At 41.2% G+C, this 23,494-nt stretch overlaps 2 protein-coding genes across 5 annotated transcripts in view; one reads left to right on the top strand and one right to left on the bottom strand.

Annotated features, from left to right (window-relative positions):
* YTHDC1 (YTH domain containing 1) overlaps positions 1 to 9,246 on the top strand; it is a 23,356-nt gene extending 14,110 nt beyond the window's left edge. For both annotated transcript variants that reach the window (XM_033059677.2, XM_033059676.2), the window contains 7 exons: positions 666 to 832; positions 3,299 to 3,381; positions 4,805 to 4,841; positions 4,934 to 4,973; positions 5,076 to 5,138; positions 6,505 to 6,639; positions 8,208 to 9,246. In XM_033059677.2, the coding sequence (XP_032915568.1) occupies positions 666 to 832; positions 3,299 to 3,381; positions 4,805 to 4,841; positions 4,934 to 4,973; positions 5,076 to 5,138; positions 6,505 to 6,639; positions 8,208 to 8,432 (750 nt within the window). In that variant the 3' untranslated portion in view covers positions 8,433 to 9,246. The remainder of the gene's footprint in view (positions 1 to 665; positions 833 to 3,298; positions 3,382 to 4,804; positions 4,842 to 4,933; positions 4,974 to 5,075; positions 5,139 to 6,504; positions 6,640 to 8,207) is intronic.
* On the bottom strand, positions 9,112 to 23,494 carry LOC116996287 (UDP-glucuronosyltransferase 2A2-like). Of its 3 annotated transcripts, XM_042779253.1 has the most exons (7): positions 22,543 to 23,494; positions 20,158 to 20,806; positions 16,007 to 16,155; positions 14,756 to 14,887; positions 14,242 to 14,329; positions 13,403 to 13,622; positions 9,112 to 12,178 (listed from the first exon to the last, which is right to left on the bottom strand). In XM_042779253.1, exons 1-7 carry the CDS (start codon positions 23,269 to 23,271, stop codon positions 11,902 to 11,904), a joined length of 2,244 nt encoding a protein of 747 aa, XP_042635187.1. In that variant the 5' UTR covers positions 23,272 to 23,494; the 3' UTR covers positions 9,112 to 11,901. The 3 variants fall into 3 exon arrangements, with proteins under 3 accessions (XP_042635187.1, XP_032915570.1, XP_032915571.1); XM_033059679.2 differs by lacking the exon at positions 20,158 to 20,806 and having other exon boundaries at positions 22,536 to 23,494; XM_033059680.2 differs by lacking the exons at positions 20,158 to 20,806; positions 22,543 to 23,494 and adding an exon at positions 17,716 to 18,776.

The following is a 23,494-nucleotide window of genomic DNA, read 5'->3' as shown; positions in this document are numbered from 1 at the left end:
ATTGTTGCAGTCATTCAGTTATTCTTGGTGCCCTGCTTTGAAGCTTTTCCATTTGTATTGACCCCCTATTTTTTGAGAGGCAGGGGCGCACAACTGCACCCACTATTTAAGGTGTGGGTGGAACATGAACTTCCAGTGTGATACAATGGCTTTCTTATTCAGTGTTCCTTTCCTAATAACTCTGAACACACAAACTGCTTGTTTGGACTGTGGTCAGACTTTGAGATTGTGTTTTCATGGACCTGTCTACCATGCAATGAAGAACTCATACTGAATCATAGTAGGCAACTTCATCAGGCCATGGCTTTATATGTGGAGCTGGGATGGTTTTTTTTTTTCCTACGTGTGTCACTTTTCTTTCTGTAATAGGTGATCATTTTCTTTGTGATGAAAAACAGTCCTCTGATTTTATAGCAAAACAGTGATGTGGCCTGTATGTCTCATGGGAAGATATGATTACCCAAAGTGTTGGACTATTTTATGAAAATTCTAAGTAGTGCCTAAAGAGTGAAAGGTAACGTAAGTGAATTTTGCTGTCTCTAGTGATACTGAAGTCTCTTTGAATTGTCCTTTTTTTTTTTTTCTTAAATGTATGTTGTCAGTGTACTTGAGGAGAGTAATTTCTTCATTTTATAAACCACTACTGAACTTCTAACTAATTCTAGGAAATTGAGCCGGAATGTGGAACCCAACTTTGTCTTCTCTTCCCTCCTGATGAAAGTATTGACTTGTATCAAGTCATTCATAAAATGAGGCACAAGAGAAGAATGCACTCACAACCCCGATCAAGAGGACGCCCATCCCGTCGAGACCCTGTTCGGGATGTGGGAAGGTTAGAAACGTTCTTTGGACTGCTAATAGGCACATGTGTCAGAATAACCTGATGGAGGAATGTGATTCGTCAAAGCTTTCCCTGCGATAAAGAAGAGAGAAAATCCTCAAATCAAGCTGCATGGACAAGTTTGTGGCTTCATTGAGGATTTCACATGGTTCCCCGGTCTGTCATTTTTCAAGAGGAAAACGGGGATCTTTGCTTTTGCAGAAAAAAGCTCTTTAAAGTTTGGTCTCTAGTTTAGACTAGATCCCTTATTGAGCTAATGCAATGTGTAACGCTAGCTGTAGGTAAGCTTATGATTATGAGCAGGCTAGATGGAGAGGAGGAAATACTTATATGCCAAAAATGTGTTAATATCTTGTAAAAGCCTTTTCTTTCAGGTGTGTCTCTGGATAAGCCTTATCAAATATGGGACTTTTATAAGGATCACTTAGAATTTTGCAGAAGATGCCGCCTCATTTTGAGGATAAAATATTTAAGTTATTTTGATATTCAAGAGGAGCATTATTGGGACTGTTTCAAATTGTGTCACCGTGATGTGTTAATCCTATTGCCAAATATTCTTTAACATGTAACCAGTGAATTCACACATCTTGCTGAGCTTCTGAAAACAGTAGGTTCTTTCCAAAAGGGATCAAGTGGCCCTTGGAGACCCGGCAACAAACCAAAAAGAATGGCTGTTGCTGTGTCTGTATATACAACCTTTCCAGATGCTGGCAGTACCTGTGGACTTAAAGTATTTTTAGAGGATCGACATGGTTATTGATCACTGCTATATGAACTTAACATCATTTTCCAGAAAAAAGGGGGTATAACTTGTTACAGAATTGGAGAAGTCTTTGGAAAGAACTGATACTAGCCTTTCTGCCAAACACCTTTTCCCCGTGGTAGCCACTTTGCATACAGACTGATGTATGGTTTGGGCTGAAACCTTTGGTTAAGTTTCCTTCTTGTGGAAACGTCCTGTGGTAGGTACAGAGCCCCAACAAGAGTCCCCATTTCCTTGAGCTTAAAAAAAAAAGGACACTGTAACGAGTAGGTAGGAGGAAACCTGGCAGCGCCCCCTTATTTTTGGCTTTAAAGGACTGAACACCAAGATGGCTTTTGGAGTTAAGCTAAGAGGTTTCCAGTGCAATAAAGTATATACAAGTGAAGGTTTTGCAATGGACTGCAAACTATACATATAACACCACCACACCTTCTCAAGCCTGCCAGGGCCTCCATTTATGTATGTGGCTTACAGCTTAAAATCAGTAGTTGGACTACTATATGAACTGTTTCTATGATATTTTATACCGGTCGTAAATGCACTCTCAAAACTACAAGAAAGCGGTATGTTTATTCTTTACACCAGCTTTTATTTTCTTTGATCTGAATTTGCTGTAGATGCAACTGCTTTGATTTTTTGGGCCTTTTGTTCATACTAAAGAATCTGCTTCCAAAAGCTTAGTAACTGGGTATGGTGGGCTTTAAAGACTGAAGTTGGGGACGGGAGGGAGAAGTTACTATTTATAAAATTAAAAACTGTATAAGCTTGTTACTCAGCCAACAAGTTGCACAGAATTAAGTAATTATGAAAGTGTTAATGCTTTGTCATAGGAACGATACTATTGGGGAGGGGGGCGGGAAGGGAATGGTTTTGTAGCTGCTTTGTATTTAGAAACACTGTTACATTAGCACTGGAGTCTCCCAGTACAGTAATGTTTATGTACCTTGGAGCAAAATAAGCAGCCAGTTGTCAGCTCTTCTTTGAGTGTAACAACAATTGGAATGTGACTTTATAAGGAAGAGCAGAGTTCTTAACATCTCTTCTGTCAAAGAGCTGTTTTTATAGAAAAGAGCCCTAATTATTTTAATTACTAGGAAACTTGAGCATTATTAAATTGTAAAATGCACCCATGCATTGCTAATAAATTTCTTAAAACAGAAATTATTAGAAATATTGTAATAGGACTATTCAATTAGGAAACTCACAAAGTTGCAGTTTCACAAAGCATGCGGAGTTTTATTTATAAATGTTATAGAAGTAGGCCTTTTATAGAATTCTTTACCCCATAGCTATCAAATGCAGTAGTCTTCATACCCTCTGGCTGCAATGTTCTGTGAGATTTTTTGTTATCCAATAGGTTGTTTCAAAATACTGTGTGGAAAGTGTTATGTTCATGCCTAAGTTTGAGTTTGGTTTAGACAAATTTGTTACCTTTTTTTTGGTATGAAGGTACAGTTGGGTCAAGTTCCTTCCTTAACCTCCAAAATTCCTCTACACAGAAATTAACAGTGAAGTAATTGAGCTGGTTTTGATTCTTTCAGTTCAGATTTAAAGCTGTAGAATATTTTGAAGCAAATAGAGTTGAGAATGATTACATTGATATCCTGGGCAGCTCAGACTATTCCTGTGAGGTATTCTACTGTGACGAATGCTCCAAGCAACTTTGTTTAATCTTTGATATCTAATTTGTGTAGGCGTCGACCAGAAGAGTATGATATTCATAACAGCAGAAAGAAACCAAGGATTGACTATCCCCCTGAGTTTCACCAAAGACCAGGTTAATATCTTACTATGAAGATTTGTGTGCACCAATTCACAAGTGTTTTCTCTTCTAGCATATCCTTGTTAATTCTAAAGTAAGATACTGATATAACTGGGATATAAAAATATGACTTTTTCCAAGTGCTGCCTGCTGCTTTAACCCACCCCTTGCAGAAGTCAGTGACACTGTTTCACTGGTTTGAGAGCTGAGTTAACCTAGGCTGAGCCCTTTCTAAGAGCCTTGAATTGTGGACATTGTTATGAATGATCCTCTCAAGTGCTGTGTTAATGTGGGCACAAGAATAGATCTGACCTACGTGTCTGGATGCTAATAATCAAATGAAAATGTTTGAGAAATTTCCACCTGGGAATGTCAGCTGAGACTACCTGACTAGCAGCCTTTGTGTTGAGATGATGGTAGGCATTCAGTTAAGTTTTCAGAGAGAATTTTATTTACAAGCTTGACATGAGTTAAGGAGGGGGATGTTGCACTGCATTTTACAGAGGATCTAATGATAAAGGGACTTTTGTTGCTCCCTAGAAAGAGATGTTTGCAGTGGTAGTGCAGCAACTGGTCGTAGTGCAGCTTTTTTAAGGTTTTCTTCGGAAAGCAACTGTTAAGAAATTGTCACTTTTAGTCTAATAAATTATGCTTCACATCTTAGAAACACGCATTCTGCTATTTCAGTTGTAGATTTCTAAATGTGTTCAGAACATGCCTTTATCTGTAGCTTGTCTGCAGAGCCTGAATTCTTTAGTGCAAAAAGTGATGTTGCTGCTCTGCATCTTTCTAAAGCCATTGTTTAAAAAACAGAACAAGATTTTTTTAAAATAATGAAGCTCAGAAGCACTATTTTATTTTGATACAAGCATGCCTGTTTTGCACTGTTCTACTGAGCTCTTTAAAGGGATTTACTGAAGCTGTAAGAATTCTTTGCCCTGTGGGGCTTTTCCAGGTATTTTTTAGTTTGTTTTTAATTTCCTTCTGTAGCACTGTATCAAAAATATATTACGAAATGAACTTTAAGGGTTGCCTAGAGGAGCACATTTTACTGAATACACAGTTAGGAAGTAGTAACGGCCACATGCTGACTGCCTGGAGACAGTACTCTACTCTTCAAATTCATGAGCATTCCTAATTCATTTGGCTAAATTTCAAGTCTTTATTTGCACAGTTTCCTTCTTGCTATTTGTTGGTACTGTGTACAACTTCTTACAGGTTTATCAATGTCACTTTTTTATTATTATGTTATACTACTTATTTGCATTGTCTATTAGAAGCTGCAAGTTTTCAAGCGTTATTTTAAAAGTGAGGGTAATTCCAGGTAGACAATTCTGTGGCTGGCACAAAATGAAAGGACACTTTCTAATGAATATAATTTTTAAGATTGTTTACTTGAGATGGTAAATTGAATTAATACTGCTTGGTGTTCGAACAGGGTATATAAAGGATCCCAGATATCCTGAAGTAGACAGGTAAGGTGTGTTCATGTTATTCATTCTATGCCCTGATAACTTGTCTGCATGGATAAGTTGGATTTAGTTCTACAAATTTTTATTCCCAACAGACGATTTTCAGGAGTCCGACGAGATGTATTTTTAAATGGGGTAAGTTGTTGCATGCAAATTTTGGGGGAACTTTATATTCGGCTTTCTGCACTTCCAAAGAACACTCAACACAAATTTTAATATTACTGTCTTTTATTTTAGTCCTACAATGATTACGTGAGAGAGTTCCACAACATGGGACCACCACCACCTTGGCAAGGAATGGTTTGTGTTTTGTTGAGTTTAATTTTTCTTCTTGGCATACAGCTTCTTTTTGTTTTCCCCTAAAGAAGCCTGGCATATTCAGTGTGCTCTCAACTTTTCACTTTCCATAAAATTTTAGGGGAAAAATACTGATAGTAATATTTTTATATTTACTTTCAACAGTAGTCTGGCATTTTTAGTAAGCTCTGAGGAAATAACAGAACCCTCCTATAGCCTAGATGGGAGGGTGTGATCACATTCTGTGTTCTACTAAATGTTCATGGTAATTGGCTCTCAAACAGCCAAAGCATCGAACCGGTGAACTTGTTGATGAGGCTCATGGAGTGCACTGCTGGGCTCTAGCATTGTGCAGTGGCTTGCTTTTGGCTGTAGCAATGAAGCATGCACAAAATTAGCAAAATGTGCTGCACAGCCTAATTAAAATAAGTCTTCCTGTATTACAGCCTCCACTGAAATGCACTTTTTTCCCAGTCAGATGAGCAGACACATGAGTGTACATATCTACAACTATGTAGATAGTTCACTTGTACAAGTTATGGTTTTGCCTTGTCAGGAGAGGTACTCATAGTGAGTTTATTTTGGTTATATTTGGTAAGTCTGGCCTGATTTTGCATAACTGTAATGAGTCTTTTGGTTCTTGTGTGTACTGGCAATGAGCAAAAAGCAGTGCCAGATGTAGAGATGCTCCTAGAGCCTCTCATTTTTCTCAGCTGAAGCACAACTCCTTACAACGGAAGGAAGTAAACAAGGTTGTCAGGTGGGAGGAAAACAGTTTTTCAAACACCTCCCGAAACCCCCTTTTTTCCCCCTCCCCTCTTCTGCATGCAGTCCAAATATCCAGCGTCCTAGAGTCCAGTGCTTCCATTTACTTTCTTTGTAACAAAAATGCAAGCAAAGATGCTTTGGTATTATGTCAAAGGAAGACCTTGCTGATTGAAGAAATGGAAGCAATCAGCCAAAATAGTGTTGTTTAAAAACAAAATCTGCTAAAATTTTGTCAAATAATTTTGTCTTGCAAAGTCAGCTTTTTAATTTAGAATAGAAACATATTCATAAGGAATGAGTATGACATGTTTCTACAAAAGCTCTCTGGTTTGGAAATAATTCACATACTGTATGCAAAGGTTTGAAAAACCCAAAACCAAAACTTCCTCATTTAAGTAGTGAAAGTTTTATGTATGGTGTTTACCAGACTTCTCCAAGCAATGGTAGAGAGGTAGTAAAGCATGCCAGCCTAGTAGTAAGTAGTCTGCTGTTCAGAGAGGCTGTGATAAGATTTGATTTAGATCCTATGTTTTCTATCTGAATGATGCACTCCTTGTGTGCATTCCTTTACTTCACCAAACTTCATGTAATTTTCTTGTAGCCACCGTATCCAGGTATGGAGCAACCACCACACCACCCTTACTATCAGCACCATGCACCTCCACCTCAAGCTCACCCTCCATACTCAGGACATCATCCTGTACCCCATGAAGCGAGATACAGAGACAAACGAGTAGTAAGTGTCCACATAGACACAGGGGATGCAAGTCAGCAGGCTGGAGTAGGAATCTGGGGTCCAGGGGTAGCCTAGCTTGAGCTTTGTTGGCTATGGCAAACATGTTTATGACCTACATTAGAATTCATGGGAAAGATCAGTTGTTTAGATTGACTGCACACTTCCAGCAAATCTGAAAAGCCTTTCTCTCCCTGGTGAGGTAGAAGTGAAAAATTCTCAGACTCTTAAACTGAGGTGTATGCTTAAATTGACTTCTAACTTGTCTGCCTCTGAACATTTTCATGCTGAAGTCTGGTTTGAATAAGGCCATGCCTGTAACTTTACTTGTGCTTATGGACAACAAATTACTTTATTGGCAAAATTTTGTTTTAAAACTTCTTACAGGCACATCAGAAAACAGGGCGGACTGGTAAATTTCTGTTAGCTGGCTTAAAAGGCTCCTTAGCTTTCAGGTCTCTTGGTAGTGTCTGGCATTTGTACCCTGGATTCTGCACATGGATGCTGGACACTTGTTAGGTTGGGTTTGTCTTTTTTCAAATACAGTAATTTCACGATTATAAGCCGCACCATTCGGACTACAATTTTGGTCTGAACCCAAAGTGCGGCTTATAATCAGGTGCGGCTTATATATGGACAAAGAACGAAAAGTTGCTGTTTCAGTTTGGAGGACAGGTGTCTGCTGAGAAAGGCAGGAGCTTCTCTTTGAAGTGGAGAATGTAAACCCCCTCCCTCCAAATTATTATAATTTTGAAATCAAGGGGCTTTCAGGCGAAGATATGGGAATTAGGAATAACAGTTCTTTTCTAGGGAAATTAAAATAGAAATACAGTACTACAAAGGAACAAGCTCCAAGCCGTGACAAAGTCAGAGTACAATCTGACACCCCGTCGGGCAGGGTGTTGGTAGCAGTCTGATTAAATGGTGGTTGCAGTCCTCCTGCAGTGACAGGTGTGATTCAGTTGAAGCAGTGGTCCTGTAGAAGGTGCAGTTTCCCTCTAAAGGTCCAGTGGTGATGTGGAGAAATCCAGTTTCCCTCTGGAGTCCAGTGGAGAAAGGGCTACCTTAGTGTCCTAAAACCTCTGTTTTTATCTTGGTAAGAAATGTTGGGCTCTTCCCCCTGGCTGGAGCAACTTCCAATGGGATGAAGTAATTTTATCAGTCACACAGTGGGACTCAAAGGGCCGTTAGCAGAAAATGACTCACTGGAGGAAGGATGAGTTGTGAAAAGATAAAGAACAATGCCCCACCTGGTTTCAATGGATGGCCCATTAGCAGAATATCTGCCGTTGAGATAAGGATCGCTACCCCCACCCTCAACAGATGGTGATAGAATCAATACCTTTTATCACACTCTGTATTGTAACGTGCTGCTTATAATCAGGTGCGGCTTATATATGGACAAAGAATGAAAAGTTGCCGACACCCAGAAATGCGACTTATAATCAGGTGCAGCTTATAATTGTGAAATTACTGTACTGGGCTTTCTGAAGAGTTACAGCCAGCCCTGTAGATAACGGAGAGAATTCTGATCTGTGAAAGAAAATAGCAGAGCTGTCCTTTCATCACAGCACGACTATGACATGAGAGTAGATGACTTCCTTCGCCGCACACAAGCCGTTGTCAGCGGTCGGAGAAGCCGGCCCCGGGAGAGGGACCGAGAGCGGGAGCGTGACCGGCCTCGAGATAACCGGAGAGACAGAGAACGTGACAGAGGCCGTGATCGGGAAAGGGAGAGAGAGAGGATTTGTGACCGGGACAGAGACAGAGGTGAAAGAGGTAGATACCGAAGATAATCTATCTGGAACCAGTGCTCACTTGAAACAAAAAAAAAGCTTGTATTTTTTTGTGTGTTTACAAGTAGTACATTTTATTTTCAGCTGTCTACTTAAAGTTTGTTGTGTAGAAGGATTTATAATGACCCTCTCTATTCCAAGCATGCAGTGAAGTATGAACTGGAAAAGCTCAAATAGGCCAAAAATAAAATACACAAAGCTGACGCTCAACTTCATGTTTCTATTGGAACAGAGTTGGGAGCAGCTAAGAATGTAGATATTGATTAATTCTCAATAAGTGTTCATCTGCTTAGTGACTTCATTCTAGGTTTTTGAATACTGATGGATAACTGCCTTTTTCCTTTTTTTTTGCTTTGATGTTTTGTTCTTGTAGTTTCATATGGTTCGATAGGAGAATGCTGCTATCAAGTATGCAAATATTGAAGTATGGTTTTTTTTTTGTTTTTTGGTTTTTTTTGTTTTTTTTTTTTTTGACGGTATGGCAGTGTTGTAGCACCCTTTTTTTTCCCTCTTTCCCACCCATGTTTTAAACCTATCTGTGAAGTCAAGTGTTTTGTTTCTTTCAGTCTTCGTTAAGGAAAGCAATATTAAGAAGACACTATTGATACCTGGTTTTTAGCTTTTTTAAAAAATCTTCCCATGTCCAGTAACACTTTGGTCAATTCTCTTGTCTAGTCTCTTTCCAAAATGTACACATTGCTTGGAATGTTCACAACCTGCGTGCGTGGAACCAGAAAATACTGCTGTATCCTACATTGCTACCTTTTTTTTTTATAAAAATAAATTGGTAACTATTGAAATGTTTAAAACTCCATGTTGGGCTTCTTGGTTTTCTAAGCTTGACAGCTTTGCTAGATTCCAGCAGTTCTAGGAAAAGATCTGTGTTTGGAAATAGTTCAGATGTTCTTTATGGTAATTGAAATTAATCTGAAGCCTGTATTTAGGAAAAGGACTGCTGATATAAAAGGTAACTGCATTTTTGTTTCTGTGGTGAAGTAGCCTGCAGCTTATCAGAGTTATTAAGGCCTTACATGTTCAGCTTAATCATATGATCTTGAAGCTGTTGAGAGGCTGTCCTCAACCACAACCTACTTGTCTCAGGAATGTGTTAGTCCAGCAAGATCCAGAATCTGCACAAGTGTTCTTTCTAGTGATCGCTTATTACTGCTCTTAAATCAGAAATACTTTAACCCAAATGCAAATGGTAAAACTGGGGGGCGGGAAGTAAAACTTGTAGTAAAAGTTCTTCAGTTTATCCAGCAATTTCCAACTTTCCAAAACTTGTAGGAGTACCACTGCCTTGGTGGACTTCTTCATAAACTTCCTTCAGTGTCTTCTCATATAATAAATCCGGACTGTGCTTTAAACACCTTCAACTCCACCCTACTGAGTGCTGCAGCTATTTTTATACAAGGCAGTGTAGGACTGGCTACTGTGTGGCATTTGTGGAAATGTGAGGTTTTTTTGATATGGCTGTAATTTGTGCTCTGTTTATTTTAGTCTACAATCACAGTAAACATCTACATGTGTTAAACAAAAAGTTAGACCTCTAATGTACGTTTGGATTATTTAAGCAGTACAAGAGGCTGAATATGTGTTTGGATTCCTCAACACGGTTTATTGTGCGCAGAGAAGTATTGCCTGCTAGCTGGAGGTTTAGATCAGTCTGTCAAATTTAGAGTACATTCTGTGTCTTACTGAGAAATGCATCATAGACCACCCCCATATTTTGATACATTTCTCTGCATATATACAGACTCTAAAATGAAGAGGGGGTGTTGGTTTTGTTTGAGCATTTTTGGGTTTTTTTTGTTGGTTGGTTTTTTCATTTTTAAATTCAATACCAGATAAGCCAAATTTCTCTGAGTAGGTTACTGAAATGAAGCAGCTGCTTACAGTGACTTTGCAGCACTTTGTCCAGCTTTTCCCATCTATCCTTTTAACAGTCTCCTTTGTTAGCCCTGTCTCACCAATACCTCTGCAGCATGCTGGGAGGCTTGCTGGCTTTTGGCATCCAAACCAACATCTCATCAACTGGGTGACAGGCTCATAGTGGTCCAGCTTGATGGAGCTGTGCTTAGGGACCCACCCACCTCCCGTAACTGCTACAGCAACCCCTTTCTGATCTGGGGCCCTGGTGTCATGTGGTTCCCCTTTCTATTCACTGTGCATATTCCTGGTTATGATCCCATCATGACAACAGGAACAGAAACATACAACAGTATGCCAGAAATTGCCATAAGATGCAGTAGTCTTCTCGTAACCCCTGTTTGGTTTGGAAACAGTTGAACTTTTCAAGAACTTTTTACTACGTGTTGTAGTATGAAGAAGTTTAAGCAGATGTTGAAACCTGACAATACTAATAAAAAGTTCATGTGGTATAAGGAATTTTTTTATGTAAACAAATAATCATGTTCTGTTTGAAAACAATTCCGGAGTATTTAAAAATACCAGTTAAAATTTGAGTGGGTTTTATATTGAGTAAGCTGGCACAACAGTGAAATAACCTTACTTAGAACAGGAGGCCTAGACTAGCTAGCAGCATTTTACAGGTGTCTTTAACACCTGAAGAAGTACTGCATTTACTACCACTCTTATCTGACCCAAGTGCAGCACTATTTTCTCTCCTACTTTTTGGACAAGGCAAGTGGCTATTGGCACTGTTCCCACATGGAATGTTACTTCTTTGCAAGTTCCCTTTATAGAGTTTTTTCTGCATTTATCAGTTAGCATGGCTCAGTGGTGTTTGGGGGTTAAGAACAGCATGTTCCTCACAGAGGTGGTGTTCACACCCCTGCAGTGTTCCAGTCAGAATGATAGCCTGTGCAGTAGGAATTCCAGACTGAATGGGAAAGAGAAATGGTTCCCAGGAAAGTGATTTTTTTCATGGTCTTAGGATTCTAGTCTCCCATTAGCCCCCAAGCAGTCAGTGTAATTGCCACTTGCAGCTCCCAGTTTTCATGATTGTGGCACTTCAGATGGGTGCATTTTAGGAGCCCATGATCTTGGATTCACTGTCTAGTCTGGAGAGAGCTTTTCTGACAGGAGAGGAGACATTTTGGTTGTGAATCAGGGATCAAGCCTGCACGATGCTAGAGGAGAAGACAGATTTAGGATAGAGAGCTTAGTTGGAGACCCACAGTACCACACAGGGCAAGGCTGAATTTATTAAATATACCAAAATATTTGAGATATTTGAAAATTTAGAGCGGCAATTACCATGGCAAGGACCATGTGTGATCAGCTAATATGGTCCCAAGGGATAAAGCAACTATAATTCAATTTTATTTAGACTAGAAGAAATGTGCTGGCTAAGCAAGCAACTCTGCCCCACAACAGCTTTGTTACAGTGCATTTGTGACATGCCCAGCTTAAAGCATATCCCAATAAACTTGTTCACCAAAGAATGTGCATAAATGCCTTGTTGAATCAGCCTAGGAGAAGAAAACCGCTGATGGGAACAAGGTCTCTATTCTTTCTTCCTCTTTGCTATCCTGCCACATCTTCTACAGCAACATAGGCAGCACTTGAAAAGAATGAAGACAATAGTAGCTGTACAGGTGAACAAGAATGCCAGAACATCCAGGGAGTGGTACTGGTACCAGGTGAGATGGTGAGCAGCTGGTCTCAAGTGCTTTGCTCCTTTGTGACGCATTACAAATTCAATCCAGAAGACAGCTCTGTCCAGAGGCTTAACAGGCTGGTCATGCTGTATCTTGGATAACTTTAGAGCATTTTCCTTATAGCTGGGGGGAAAAAAAGAAGAAACTGAAAAGATTTCTCACTTATTCCTGAAACAAGCCATCTAGCAGCACCTGTCAGTCTTCTTGAGGAAGGTAGACAGCCCTGGTTTTACTTTCATCAGTCTTACTTAAATGCATTTCAAAGTGGTCCAGTTCATTTTTGTATGCATAAAATTGGGTTAAGAGTAGTAATAGAGAAAGCCAGTATTTTGCAAAAAAAGTTATTAAAAATTATTCCAGGTGCTAAAAAGCCGACATGGAAACATTTGCTGCATTTCTGTTCAACTATAATAGAGTGCGGTGATTTGGGCTTGGATAGAGTTAACTTTCTTAGTAGTAGCTGCTGTGGGCTGTTTTTTGAATTTGTGCTGGAAACAATATTGATACAATAGGGATGTTTGCCTTACTTCTGAGTTTATGTCAAGTCAAGGCCTTTTCTGGCTCTCACACTACCCCACCAGCCAGGAGGCTGGAACTGCACAAGAAATGGGGAGGGAACATAGCAAGGAAAGCTGATCACAACTGACCCAAGGGTATCCCAGACTCTGTGGTGTCATGCTCAGTAGTAAAACTAAGGGAAAGGTTTGGGAGGCCACATGTACCAGCTGCCATCCAGGTTGTTACAGATCACTTCTGCCATGGCTGACTCCCTCAGGTACTGGCTACCTTCATCAGTGCTGATCCATTTGCTTCAGGAATTTGCAGGTTCTTACTTGAAGGAATACCTGTCCTTCACACTGGACAGGAGTTGCTGCTAAAGATTGAGGACTTCTGCATTTTTCTAATTTCTTTGTCAGTGGTCTTACCCTTAGCAAGGGATCCCAGCTGCTGGGCTTCATTATATAAGTCCTGACTGACAGCAGTATCCTTAAGCTACTGTACCTAAGTCAGGGGTACAAGAAAAAACTTAGATCTACAGGCAGCTAAGACCTAATAAAGCTAGAATTGTTATTCAGAGCCTCCAGAGGATTCACACTAGCAAAGAACTCTCAAAAGCTCCTCTGAACTTTCCAAGAACTATTTTTCTTAAAGCACTAATAAAATGCGGTACAAGAAAAACCAAATTACTGATTTCTCCTTTATGAAAAATGCTGATTTTCGGAAAGATGGTTTTCATCTGAAATCCAAACTTCGGCTATTCTTCCAGAAGAGCCAACAGAATTTCACATATCAGCACCCCAGGGTTTTAATAACCTCAGCCTTCTCTACAGCAGGAACAAAACTCACGTGGAATTGTAAATGACTGTGTTCAGTGCATCAGCCAGGTCCTGCGTCTTCATTGTGTTGAAATCCACCTGAACTGCAGCTCCTTTTGCTACCATGTGAGCAATGTTGTCATGCTGGTCAGCAAACATGGGAATCCCAACCATTGGGATCCCATGGTAGATGGCTTCATAGAGCCCATTGGTCCCACCATGCGTAATAAAGGCCTTTGTCAATGGATGGCCTGGAACAGGGAGGGAGAGGTGTGTGTTACAGCAGCTATGGGAGACTGTATTTGCTGGGATGTGAGCACTGCGCAGAGGGGGCCAATGCACTGCTAGAGAAGGGAACAGCCCTGACTTCTGGATCAGCAACAGAGCTTGCATGCTTAGCTTTCACGCAGTCATGCTTACCGCATCACAACATCTGCATCAGCATGTCCCTCCAGACTACCCCACAGTTACTTTGGCCCTTCCGCTGTTGTGCAGTTGTTGTTTTCATATGGTGTCAGGTTCATAACAGCCCTGTGCATCAGCCTTGCTTAAGTCAAGCATTTTGAAGAATGAGCCCTGGAGATGAATTGCATAGCCCAAATCCAACTCCAGAGTACATCTCTACTTTGGTATTTACTTGTGCCTATGGGTGCTTTTGAGTTCTTCCAGACAACTGTCACCAAGCTCTGTAAGTCAGAGCCTTTTAGGAAACTAAGGCTCCCAAAAGCAAAGCTCTGCAATTTAAGCTATGAAAAGAAGTGTATCTACAAGCATTATGTGATTCTGTAGCCTGAATTGACTGTTCAAGTGGGAAAAAAAGGAAACAGTTTTTCTGAGGGTGTAATCCATCCCAAATAGAATCAATCTCACCAAGCAGGTCATTTTGTGGTATCCAGTCATAAATCTTGGTGTTGGAGCCTAGAGTTTCTGGCTTTTTCCCTTTGTACCGCCAGAGGACCTTGAACAGAAGAATAAGATAAACACGGTGCATGTGATATGCCTTTCTGTATTATTACATATACTTTAGAGCTTTATCTCAAACTCACGTATCTTTTCCCAGTAGTTCAAATAGCTTTGGCTCCAGTTGAACTCTTTGATTGGCTATTATGTGCTAATTATAAAAAATGCATGGAGTGATTTTTGTATTTTGGCCTGTAGACATACCTCCATGTCATTTGGTTGAGAGGAGGTAAAACACCAGAAAATCCCCATGAAGTAATTCAGCAGTCTCTCTGAGAGAGCTCAGCTTCCTGGCTGTATCACATCCATCAAGCATGCAGGTAAAGAACAGGCCACTCCAAACATAAAAGACTCACTGAGAGCAGTGGGAGTGAAAAAAGCAAGGCAACAAGGCAACTTCTTTTAGATTTGAAAAGAAATTCACCTTTTGTGGAAGCTGGCTGAGGGCTTTGGCGATCACGTTACTTTTTTCATCACTCAGGTTGTAGACCATTGACCCAAGAGTGAATACGATGATACCATGTTCCCCTGAGCTCTGAACAAATTCTTCCATTTCCTAGGAGAGGCAGAAAACATACCAGGGGTAATTACACAGTGCACATTACACAGATTTCTGTGAATAGAGAGCATAACCTTTTCAGCTTATTTAGGAAATAATGGTGGTGTGAGCACCTCCTGACAGAAGGGCTTGACAAAGACAGACCTGGCCCTATTGAAAACAGTTTCTCTCCAACAAGGAGCAGGACAAGCTGAGACAGGTGACACATGCTTTGTCTTTTTGAAAGCAAGTTTCAGGATACATTTCAAGCAGTATCCTGATCACAGATTCACCTAGTTGGTGCCATCACTTTGCTAGTCTGACAATTCTCGTTTCTTACAACGCACTACATTGCCCAAAACATTTTCCACAAATCAGACCAATAGGTCTTCCTGTTCCTTTTATTAGTTAGTGTCATGTGAACTAGAGCAGTAACATACAAAAGAGAATGGTTCTCCATTTTCCCCAAGCTCCACCCATGCTACAGGGGAGTGGGAAGAAAAGTTAGAAGGTTTATTTTAGTAGACAACTTGCACTGAAGATGGCCTATATCCTACAAGGCTCCTGCAGTAGTGATAATCTACACCAGAGCTCGTAATGTTGTCATCTTCAGTATGTGGGAGCTTCAAATTCCACCCGAATACTACAATTCACAGCAGAGCATAGGCTGGAGATGCTCAGTGTTTTACTCCCTTTAAGATGTCTTAAACTAGAGTACAGTAGAAAAAGTGTTTATCACTCATCTGTTTCTGCAAGTTTTGACCCTGTTTTACCTAAAGAATTTGTCTTGTCACAATGCCTTCTGGCAATAGGTATTTCAGTGTTATCATGGGCTGCAAGTCTGTGTCTTAGAATTAAACATTACATTTAAGTACCCTGAGGTAGCACCTGTTTTTCCTAAAACATACACTGTAGTACCCCATGCTTACATCTGCTATCCTCTTTTAAGACAGCAGGCTATAAACCAGCCCTCAGTTCGTACAAGTATGGACAGGTGCTAAATAGTTCCTTGCTCCCCAGCAGCACCAGAGCATCTTCTGTAAGAATGAGCTTTCTCAGGACATAGCCTGCATGGTTGTCAGGGAGAGAAACAGTCTTTGTAACAAACCAGCCAATAGCAGAATGAAGTTGTGATACCTTTGGTAATGGTTTTGCAGGCTGGCAATGAAGTCCTCCAACAAACTCAAAGTTGGGCAGGAAAGGGCGTGGAAATTCAAAATCCCAGTATGTTCTGATTAACCAAATCTCTGCTTTCCCCATCGTCTCACACAGGGTTGTGGGCCTTCCTGTGGACAAGGTACAAGAGGTTTACAACATGCACGGGAGTGACCTTGTTTGCTAGATTGTGTAACAGGAGCCTTACCTTTGCCTTTTGGCACTCCCAATCAGTGTAGTTTATCAAACCATGCATAAAAGGAAAACATCCACTAATCTGGATCTATTCCTTGCCCTGTCCTGTGTTCACGTTTAGCAGGTGGCCATGACCATGGCAGTACAATCCTTATAAGGATTTTGAACCTTCATGTTACTTTAGAGAAATACAAGTTAGAAGCATTTAGTATCTGATATAGAAGTGAAGTTCTTGTAGTGCTGAAATATTACCTGTGCTTGTAATAAAAACACAGAGAACACTTGGGAAAGAGAACAATTACCAAAAATTTAGTTCCAAATAAAGAATGGATCAATCACAAAGTGATGATCACCTGCCAGGGAGGAGAAAAGTTTTTAAACAAAGTTCTGTAGCATTTTTCAAATGGTGACTCATTTAGCAGCTGCTCAGACAACAATAAAGGACAGATACAGACATCTCTAGTTTTCTTGAGGACTGGGTCAGCTGCTTCTGACACATATTGGGGAAAATGGTCAGCTCCATAGATACTCTTAATGTCATTTTATGCTAAATAAAATATTTCTAGAAATCTGTCTGGAAAAAAAAATAATGGTAATCTGATGTTTTATAGTTTACCATTTGGAAAAATATCTATTCTTAGCTACATGTTGCAAGTTGTCTTTGCAATATTTCCTCTACAAAGTGAAACTGGGGAGTAAAAGGGTTAGAAGTATTGATAAATAGTTTTTCAAAGCCAGCCTAATGTAAGCAGGAATCAAGCTAAATAAGCTGCAAGATTAGAATTATCTGTAAGGCATCTTCTTACACTACTTGATCAATATAATAATCTACACCAGTAATTTTTTCTTTATAGAAAAGTAGTAGTAGTAGTAGTAGTAGTAGTAGTAGTAGTAGTAGTAGTAGTAGAGAGCAGTGAGTCAGTTGCAAAGTTGCTGAAGTGAAAATTAAGTTTGCATTACAACTAGTGATATAAAGGTGTAATTAAGTCTTTATGTGGTATTCAAAAATTCAATCCAGGGAAGAGGGACTAGTTTTCAGAGCACAAAGGTGTTCTTTGCAAATGCAGGAAAAGATTGGACAGCAACAGAAGAGACACCCTTGTGTTTACTTTTCATTCATTATCTGCCTAAACTTAGATACCTTGGACAAGATTCAAAGTCCATTGAACCAAAAGGTCTCTTTATTAAATGTTGAATCATGCCTGAGTTATACTATGTTGGAGCAAAATTTTCAGGTATGTATATAGTTTAAGGAGACTCTTTCAAACTCTGAAAGGTATATAAAACAGAAAGGTGACTGCATTTATTGCTGAGAATCTGAACTCACACATCCACATAGTGCACATCCTGCACTATACAGAGTTGCAAGATACTTCAGGATTAGCACCTCTGCTGGCCTTTGAGAAAGAGTGTTTGAAGACAACAGCATGGTGGTCCCAAAGCATTCAAAAGGCACAACCTATGCAAGAAAAGAAACCACTCAACAGCTGCCTTACCTAAGACATTACTGTAGTACCCATCCCATTCATCTCGCCAAAACTTCACAAAAAATAAATCCGTGAAAATATAAAAGAGGAAGTTCTGTAGTCTTTCCATAAATGACATCTGGTGTGTCAGCCCCATTGTGCTAGCAGGCACATAGGAAGGTGGGGACGGAAGCCCACCACACAGCCGCTCTACCACATTCCCATCAGAGAATCGGAAGCTGTAGATAAAAGGGATCTCTAGGATTTCTGCTACAAGCTCCCCACCTACAGACAGGGGGTCAGCAATCAGAACATCAAACTTGGCCTGCTGCAGCTTTGCTATCAGATGAGAGTTCATTACCAAGGTGTCACAGGTCTGCTTTGACATATTGGTAAAGACTTCCAGTTGCTCTTTCATCGTCCACATGATCTCCCAGGGGAAGAGATTAGAGGCTTCATTCATCCAGAAATTGAGGAAGTCCTCCATGGAGGCATCCAGGGTCTCCTGGCTAAAGGGGACTTGCAGGACCTCAAAAGTGAAAGGGGAGGAGGTGTCCTGGTAGTTGATGAGCAGATTGCTTGAGGGCACCAGCACAGTCACTTCATGACCCCGGAGAACGAGCTCTTGCAGAAGTACTTTCACATTGATCCAGTGACTGGCATCGGTGGGCCAAACCACCACCCTCCCACAAAAACTGATGCTGCAGCAGCATGCATAGGCCCAGAGCAGCCAGGGGAACTTTGGCCCCAGCATCTCAGCATTCCACGTACAGCTCTGGTCTGACCAAACTGGAAGCAGTTCACTGTGTTCAAACACTTTAGAGCCAACCAATTAAAAGTGGCATTTGTTTGGTGACTAGACAGGCAAACATGATTGGCAAACATGGCAAGAGGGAATGGCATAACAGAAAACAACACTCATGGGAGGACTGGGCAAGCAGCAAATCCTGTTCTGGAGTATCCTGCAGAGCCACAGCTGATCTCAAAATTACAGCAGGTCCTAGCTGCTCACCACAAAAGTGCATTTTGCAGCATGTGAAGACCAGAAGCCTTTTCCCTGTGCTGTGGTTTAATCTTGATAGGCAGCTAGGCACCACAGAGCCTCTAAATCTCCCACTGTAGGAGGAGAAAAGGAAGGGCAAATTTAGAAAACTCATGGATTGAGACTGAGACAACTCAAAAAAAAAAAAAAAAAAAACAGGAAAAGCAAGTGATGCAAAAAGAATACTTCCTCGCTACCAGCCAACCAATGTCCAGTGAGTTCTCGAGAAACAGCAGCCCTGGCAAACTTCTCCCCCATATCTTTTATTTTGTTGAGCACAAAATCATCATGGGCTGGGGTATCCTTTGGGTAAGCTGTCCCAGCTGTGTCCCCTCCTGACATCTTGTGCATCCCCAGTTCTCTTGCTGGTGGGATGGTCTGAGAGGCAGGAGAGGCCTTGACACTCTGTAAGTACTGCTCAGCAGTAATTAAAACATCCTTGTATAATCAAAACTCTATTCAGCACAAATCCATCATGCAGACCATGCAAGCTAGCAAAACAGGTATTGCACTTGGAGCCTTGAATGCCAAACCACACAGTTCACAATAAAAAGAGACACCACATGATCGAAACAGCTGAGGCTTACAGAACAGACATCAAACCATGCTTCAGCCAGCACAAGATTTTCTAGTCTCTGTCATCATAGCATGATAAGCAGCACAAACACACAGCTAGTTACTCTAAGAATAGGATACCTTAACAACTTAGCTCTCTCAACAGAATTACACCTTATTAGTGAAATATAAATAAAACTACTTTAAAGTCTCATATTGAAATACCCATTTTTCTCCCCACCAGCAATGCATGTTTGACCTGTTTCCTTTTAAGCATTACTATAATTGCCTAGAGCAAAAATAGGAAAACAAGTATACAACTATTTTTTTAAATTAAACACCACTTTAAAATAATTATAACTATAATCTAATAGTTTTTTAGACACTCAGAAAAGCAAAGAACCATGTCTCTACAGAAGACCTTTTCACTGTGAATTGGGGCTCATCTGATCTCCCAGACTTTTATAGGTCCAGAGGAGGATAGTGTCTCTAATTTTGAGACAAAGTAGCAAGTAAGAAGTGTGCTATGGAAGAAAAAGTACTGCTATTTGGTGGGTATATATTATTTTACTGTACTTAGTGTTTGTCATGATTCATCTATGAATATGACTACTGAGCCCTGTTTCAAGTGCTTTAGCACTGTTTTACATATCCTGGAAGTATCTGTACAGACTTAGCTCTACTACTGTAGCAGGTCAGGATTAACAGGCAGTGTTTGTATTTGCCTGTATTGTTTGACTTCATGCAGGAATTTTGAAGGAAGGAGAGTGAATTTGGAGCTGTTGTGCTCCTGATTTGTGCCATAACTTCTCATCTCTGGGCATTTACTCTTGTGTGTACAGCAGATGTAATTTCAGGAAAGAGAGCAGCCTTACCTAAAACTTCACTGTAGTATTGATCCCAGCTTGCCCAGAGAATGTAATGAAATACGAAATCCTGCAGAGTGTAGCTGAGGATGTTTTTTAGCCTTTGCCAGAAGGTCATCCTATCTGTTAGGCTGGTTAGGGTAGTTGGTACATAGGCGGGAGGTGCTGGGAGTGTTCCACAGAGCCGCTCCACTGTGTTGCCCATGGAGAACCGGAAGGTATACACAAAGGGGATACCCAGCTTCTCAGCAACCAGCTCCCCACTGGGTGACAGTGGGTCTGCCAAAAGGACATCGAAGGTGGATGCCCTCAGTCTTTCCATCAGGGCCTCATTCTTCACAACTCCATCACAAATGATTTTGGTTATGTTCTTCATCTGCAATATCTTTTGAGCTATCTTGTAAGCACCTTTCCAGATAGGTAGCTCTCTCTCCTCATAAAAAAAAAAATACAAAATTTCATCCATTAAGTCACCCATCTCCTTTTTGGTGATTGGCACCTCAATCACCTCAAACTGGAAGGGTGAGGGCTGTGTGAGATTGAGGATGAGGAAGCACGAAGGCAGCAGCACAGTCACTTCGTGGCCCCGAACCACAAGCTCCTGTAGTATGTGCTCCATGTTCAGCCAGTGGCTGTTGTCAGCGGGCCAGACCAACACCTGACCCCAGAACCGCAGCCCAACATGGCCAGCATCAACAGCAGTGACACTTCCTTCCCTACCATAGCTTGCCCTGTGTGGCAATGCCCCCGTGGCCTTCCTTCGCTGCAAGCAATGGCACTCCTGAACTGGGCTGGGCATGCATGACACTGCCTTGATCCTAAGGGCAGGGAGCCAAAGGTAGGCGGTGTGAAATCCTCTATTGGATAATACCATGTTTAATATCATGTTTTCCTAGGGCACAAAAAAAGGTGACTGGCACCAGCTGGCACCCTCTGGTGGTAAACAGCTTGCTGAAGCTGGAAGATGTGATTCCTCTGGAGCAGCAGGGAGAGCTGTCAGCCCTGGGGGGTTTAGTCCAGCAAGGATTGTATCCTGTTGGTAATGTACAGTCTCTGTGTTACTTGTTTGGTAGAAGAGGTGACTTTTTCATTCTTCTGGATCTTTGAAACGCAGCTGGGTAGGCAGCAAAGATGTTCATTGACTGTGGGCACCTTTTTACTTTTATAATGCCACAAAGCATCCCTTTAGAACACACTTAAAGTGGTGATCCAGGGCTGCTACCAAAGAGTTGCACCTCGAAGTGGATGAAACTACACAGCAAATTGCTCCAGTATCAGAGTAAGGCTGTCCTCATGTGAATTTGCCTCTTACAGAGCACTGTGGGAGACCAGGAGAGGGTAGTGCAGGCTTCTGCCAACCACTAAGTGCCAATTATGAACCATAAATTGAACCAGAAAATCCATTAAATAGTTTTATTTATATGGTCCTTCCTGATGTGCAATTAAGAAATACTCTAAGTTCTCTTCTCTGTGCTGAAAATCATTATTATTACAGTGTTTCTGCCCAGTGCTGTTGCACAGTGGTTTCCTAATGTTTTTATCCAAGGCTTTTGGTATGGTTTCCATGCTGCCTAGAGCACCCTTTCTGGGACAAAAATGTGGGTCATGGAAACAGTTGGACTGTGAGGAGCCAAGCTGAGATACATCATGTACTGTACACATGACACCAGGCTGGCATACTTGTGGAGTCTTGCATCATACAGGTATTTGCAGGCAATTGAACCCTGAGAGATTTTGAACCCTGAGAAATTTGAGAAAAAGAGGTCTTTTTTGAAGAGCTCAATGGGAAAGTAGTAGAAGTGACATGTGATTAGTAATAAACATATTTTTCTACATGATCACTCAAGACAGTTCAAAGAAAAGCCTGCAAAGAAAAATTTGTTGTTTTCACTGTTTGCTTTATGGGTGGGAGGGTATGTTCTAAATAAAACTTGTTTTGTGCAGAGAGAATTGGTTTTACTTGACCAGTGACATAAGTGAAGTCTCTATTACAAAGCCACAGTGCACTTAAATATTGCTGCTGAGGGTGACAAAGGCTGGCTTGTAATTCACCAGCTCCACCCTCCTTGTTATGGTCCTCTCCATGAGGACTTCTTTGCAAGCAGTCACCCTTGCTGAGCGCTCTGCATGGTGTGGAAGTCGTATCAAACTCCACACTAAAATTATGACAAAAGTCAAATCTGTCCATTGGGATGACCCCGATCCTGCTCCAGTGCAATGGCATAGCAGCACAGCACCCTGACTGCTAGTGGCTCAGCCCCATTTTAGGGATATAATGACAAACTCTTGCTGACCTCTCTCTTGACCCTGGTGTGTTCCTAGCTCTGCAGGAGACTAGAACATAAGGATAGACTGTATAATGAGAAGTGAAGTATCAGAAGGCTTACCTAAGACCTTGCTGTAGTAGATATCCCAATGTCCCCAGTAGCTCTGGAAAACGTAGTCTTGCAGGTGGTAAGACACAAAGTTTTTTACTCTCTCCCCAAAAGACATGCGGTCAGTGAGCTCAGACAGGGCTGCAGGTGTGTAGGATGGTGGGGTTGGAATCTTGCCACAGTGCCTTTCCAGAGTGAAGGCTGGGGAGAAACGTAATGAGTAGACAAAGGGAATCCCCAGCTTGAGAGCCAGGAGTTCCCCACAGGGGGTCACGGGGTCTGACAGCAGCAGGTCAAAGCCAGACCCCTGCAGACGAGCAATCAGCTCTTTGTTGGTCAGCACTGCGTCACACATCATCTTGTTCATCTCCTGCCAGCTTACAGACAGTCTTCCCAGCTCCTTGTAAAACTGCCAGAAGGTCAAGATGGTTGGCCTGTTGTTGAGCCATAGATCCACTACTCCATTAATCAGGCTCTCAGGAACATCTTTTTTGAAGGGCACATTATAGGTCTCAAAATTCTCTGTGGCTTTAGGCCTGGGTTCAATGAAGAGGGTAGCGTTGGATACCAAGATGGTAAAGCTGTGCCCACGGCGGATAAGCTCCTGTATAATTACATTCATGTTCAGCCAGTGGCTGCCTTCTGTTGGCCAAACCAGTATCTTCCCACAGAAGACAGGCCATAGAAGAGCAACCTGAAAAAGGAGCAGCTGGAAGTATTTCTTTGAGCCAGTTGTTTTCATGACCATGGCAGAATCAAGGGCTAGATAGTCCAGGAATTTTGCCTTCCAGCTGGGAGTGCTGCACTTCTCTGTTTGTTGGCTCCTTACTTGTACTCTTAGCAGAAGTGAGACTTTGCTGTTGCACAGATACTGCCCTTATAACCTGTGTTTCGTCTGAGCTCTGAAAAGAAAAAAAAATATGTTTGGTGATTAATTTTTCCCTTTTTGCCTTCTACCCTATTAGCTTCCC

Source organism: Catharus ustulatus, chromosome 5 (assembly GCF_009819885.2).
Source record: "Catharus ustulatus isolate bCatUst1 chromosome 5, bCatUst1.pri.v2, whole genome shotgun sequence".
In the NCBI taxonomy this organism is placed as follows: Eukaryota; Metazoa; Chordata; class Aves; order Passeriformes; family Turdidae; genus Catharus; species Catharus ustulatus.
This window is presented reverse-complemented; position numbering and strand designations above follow the sequence as displayed.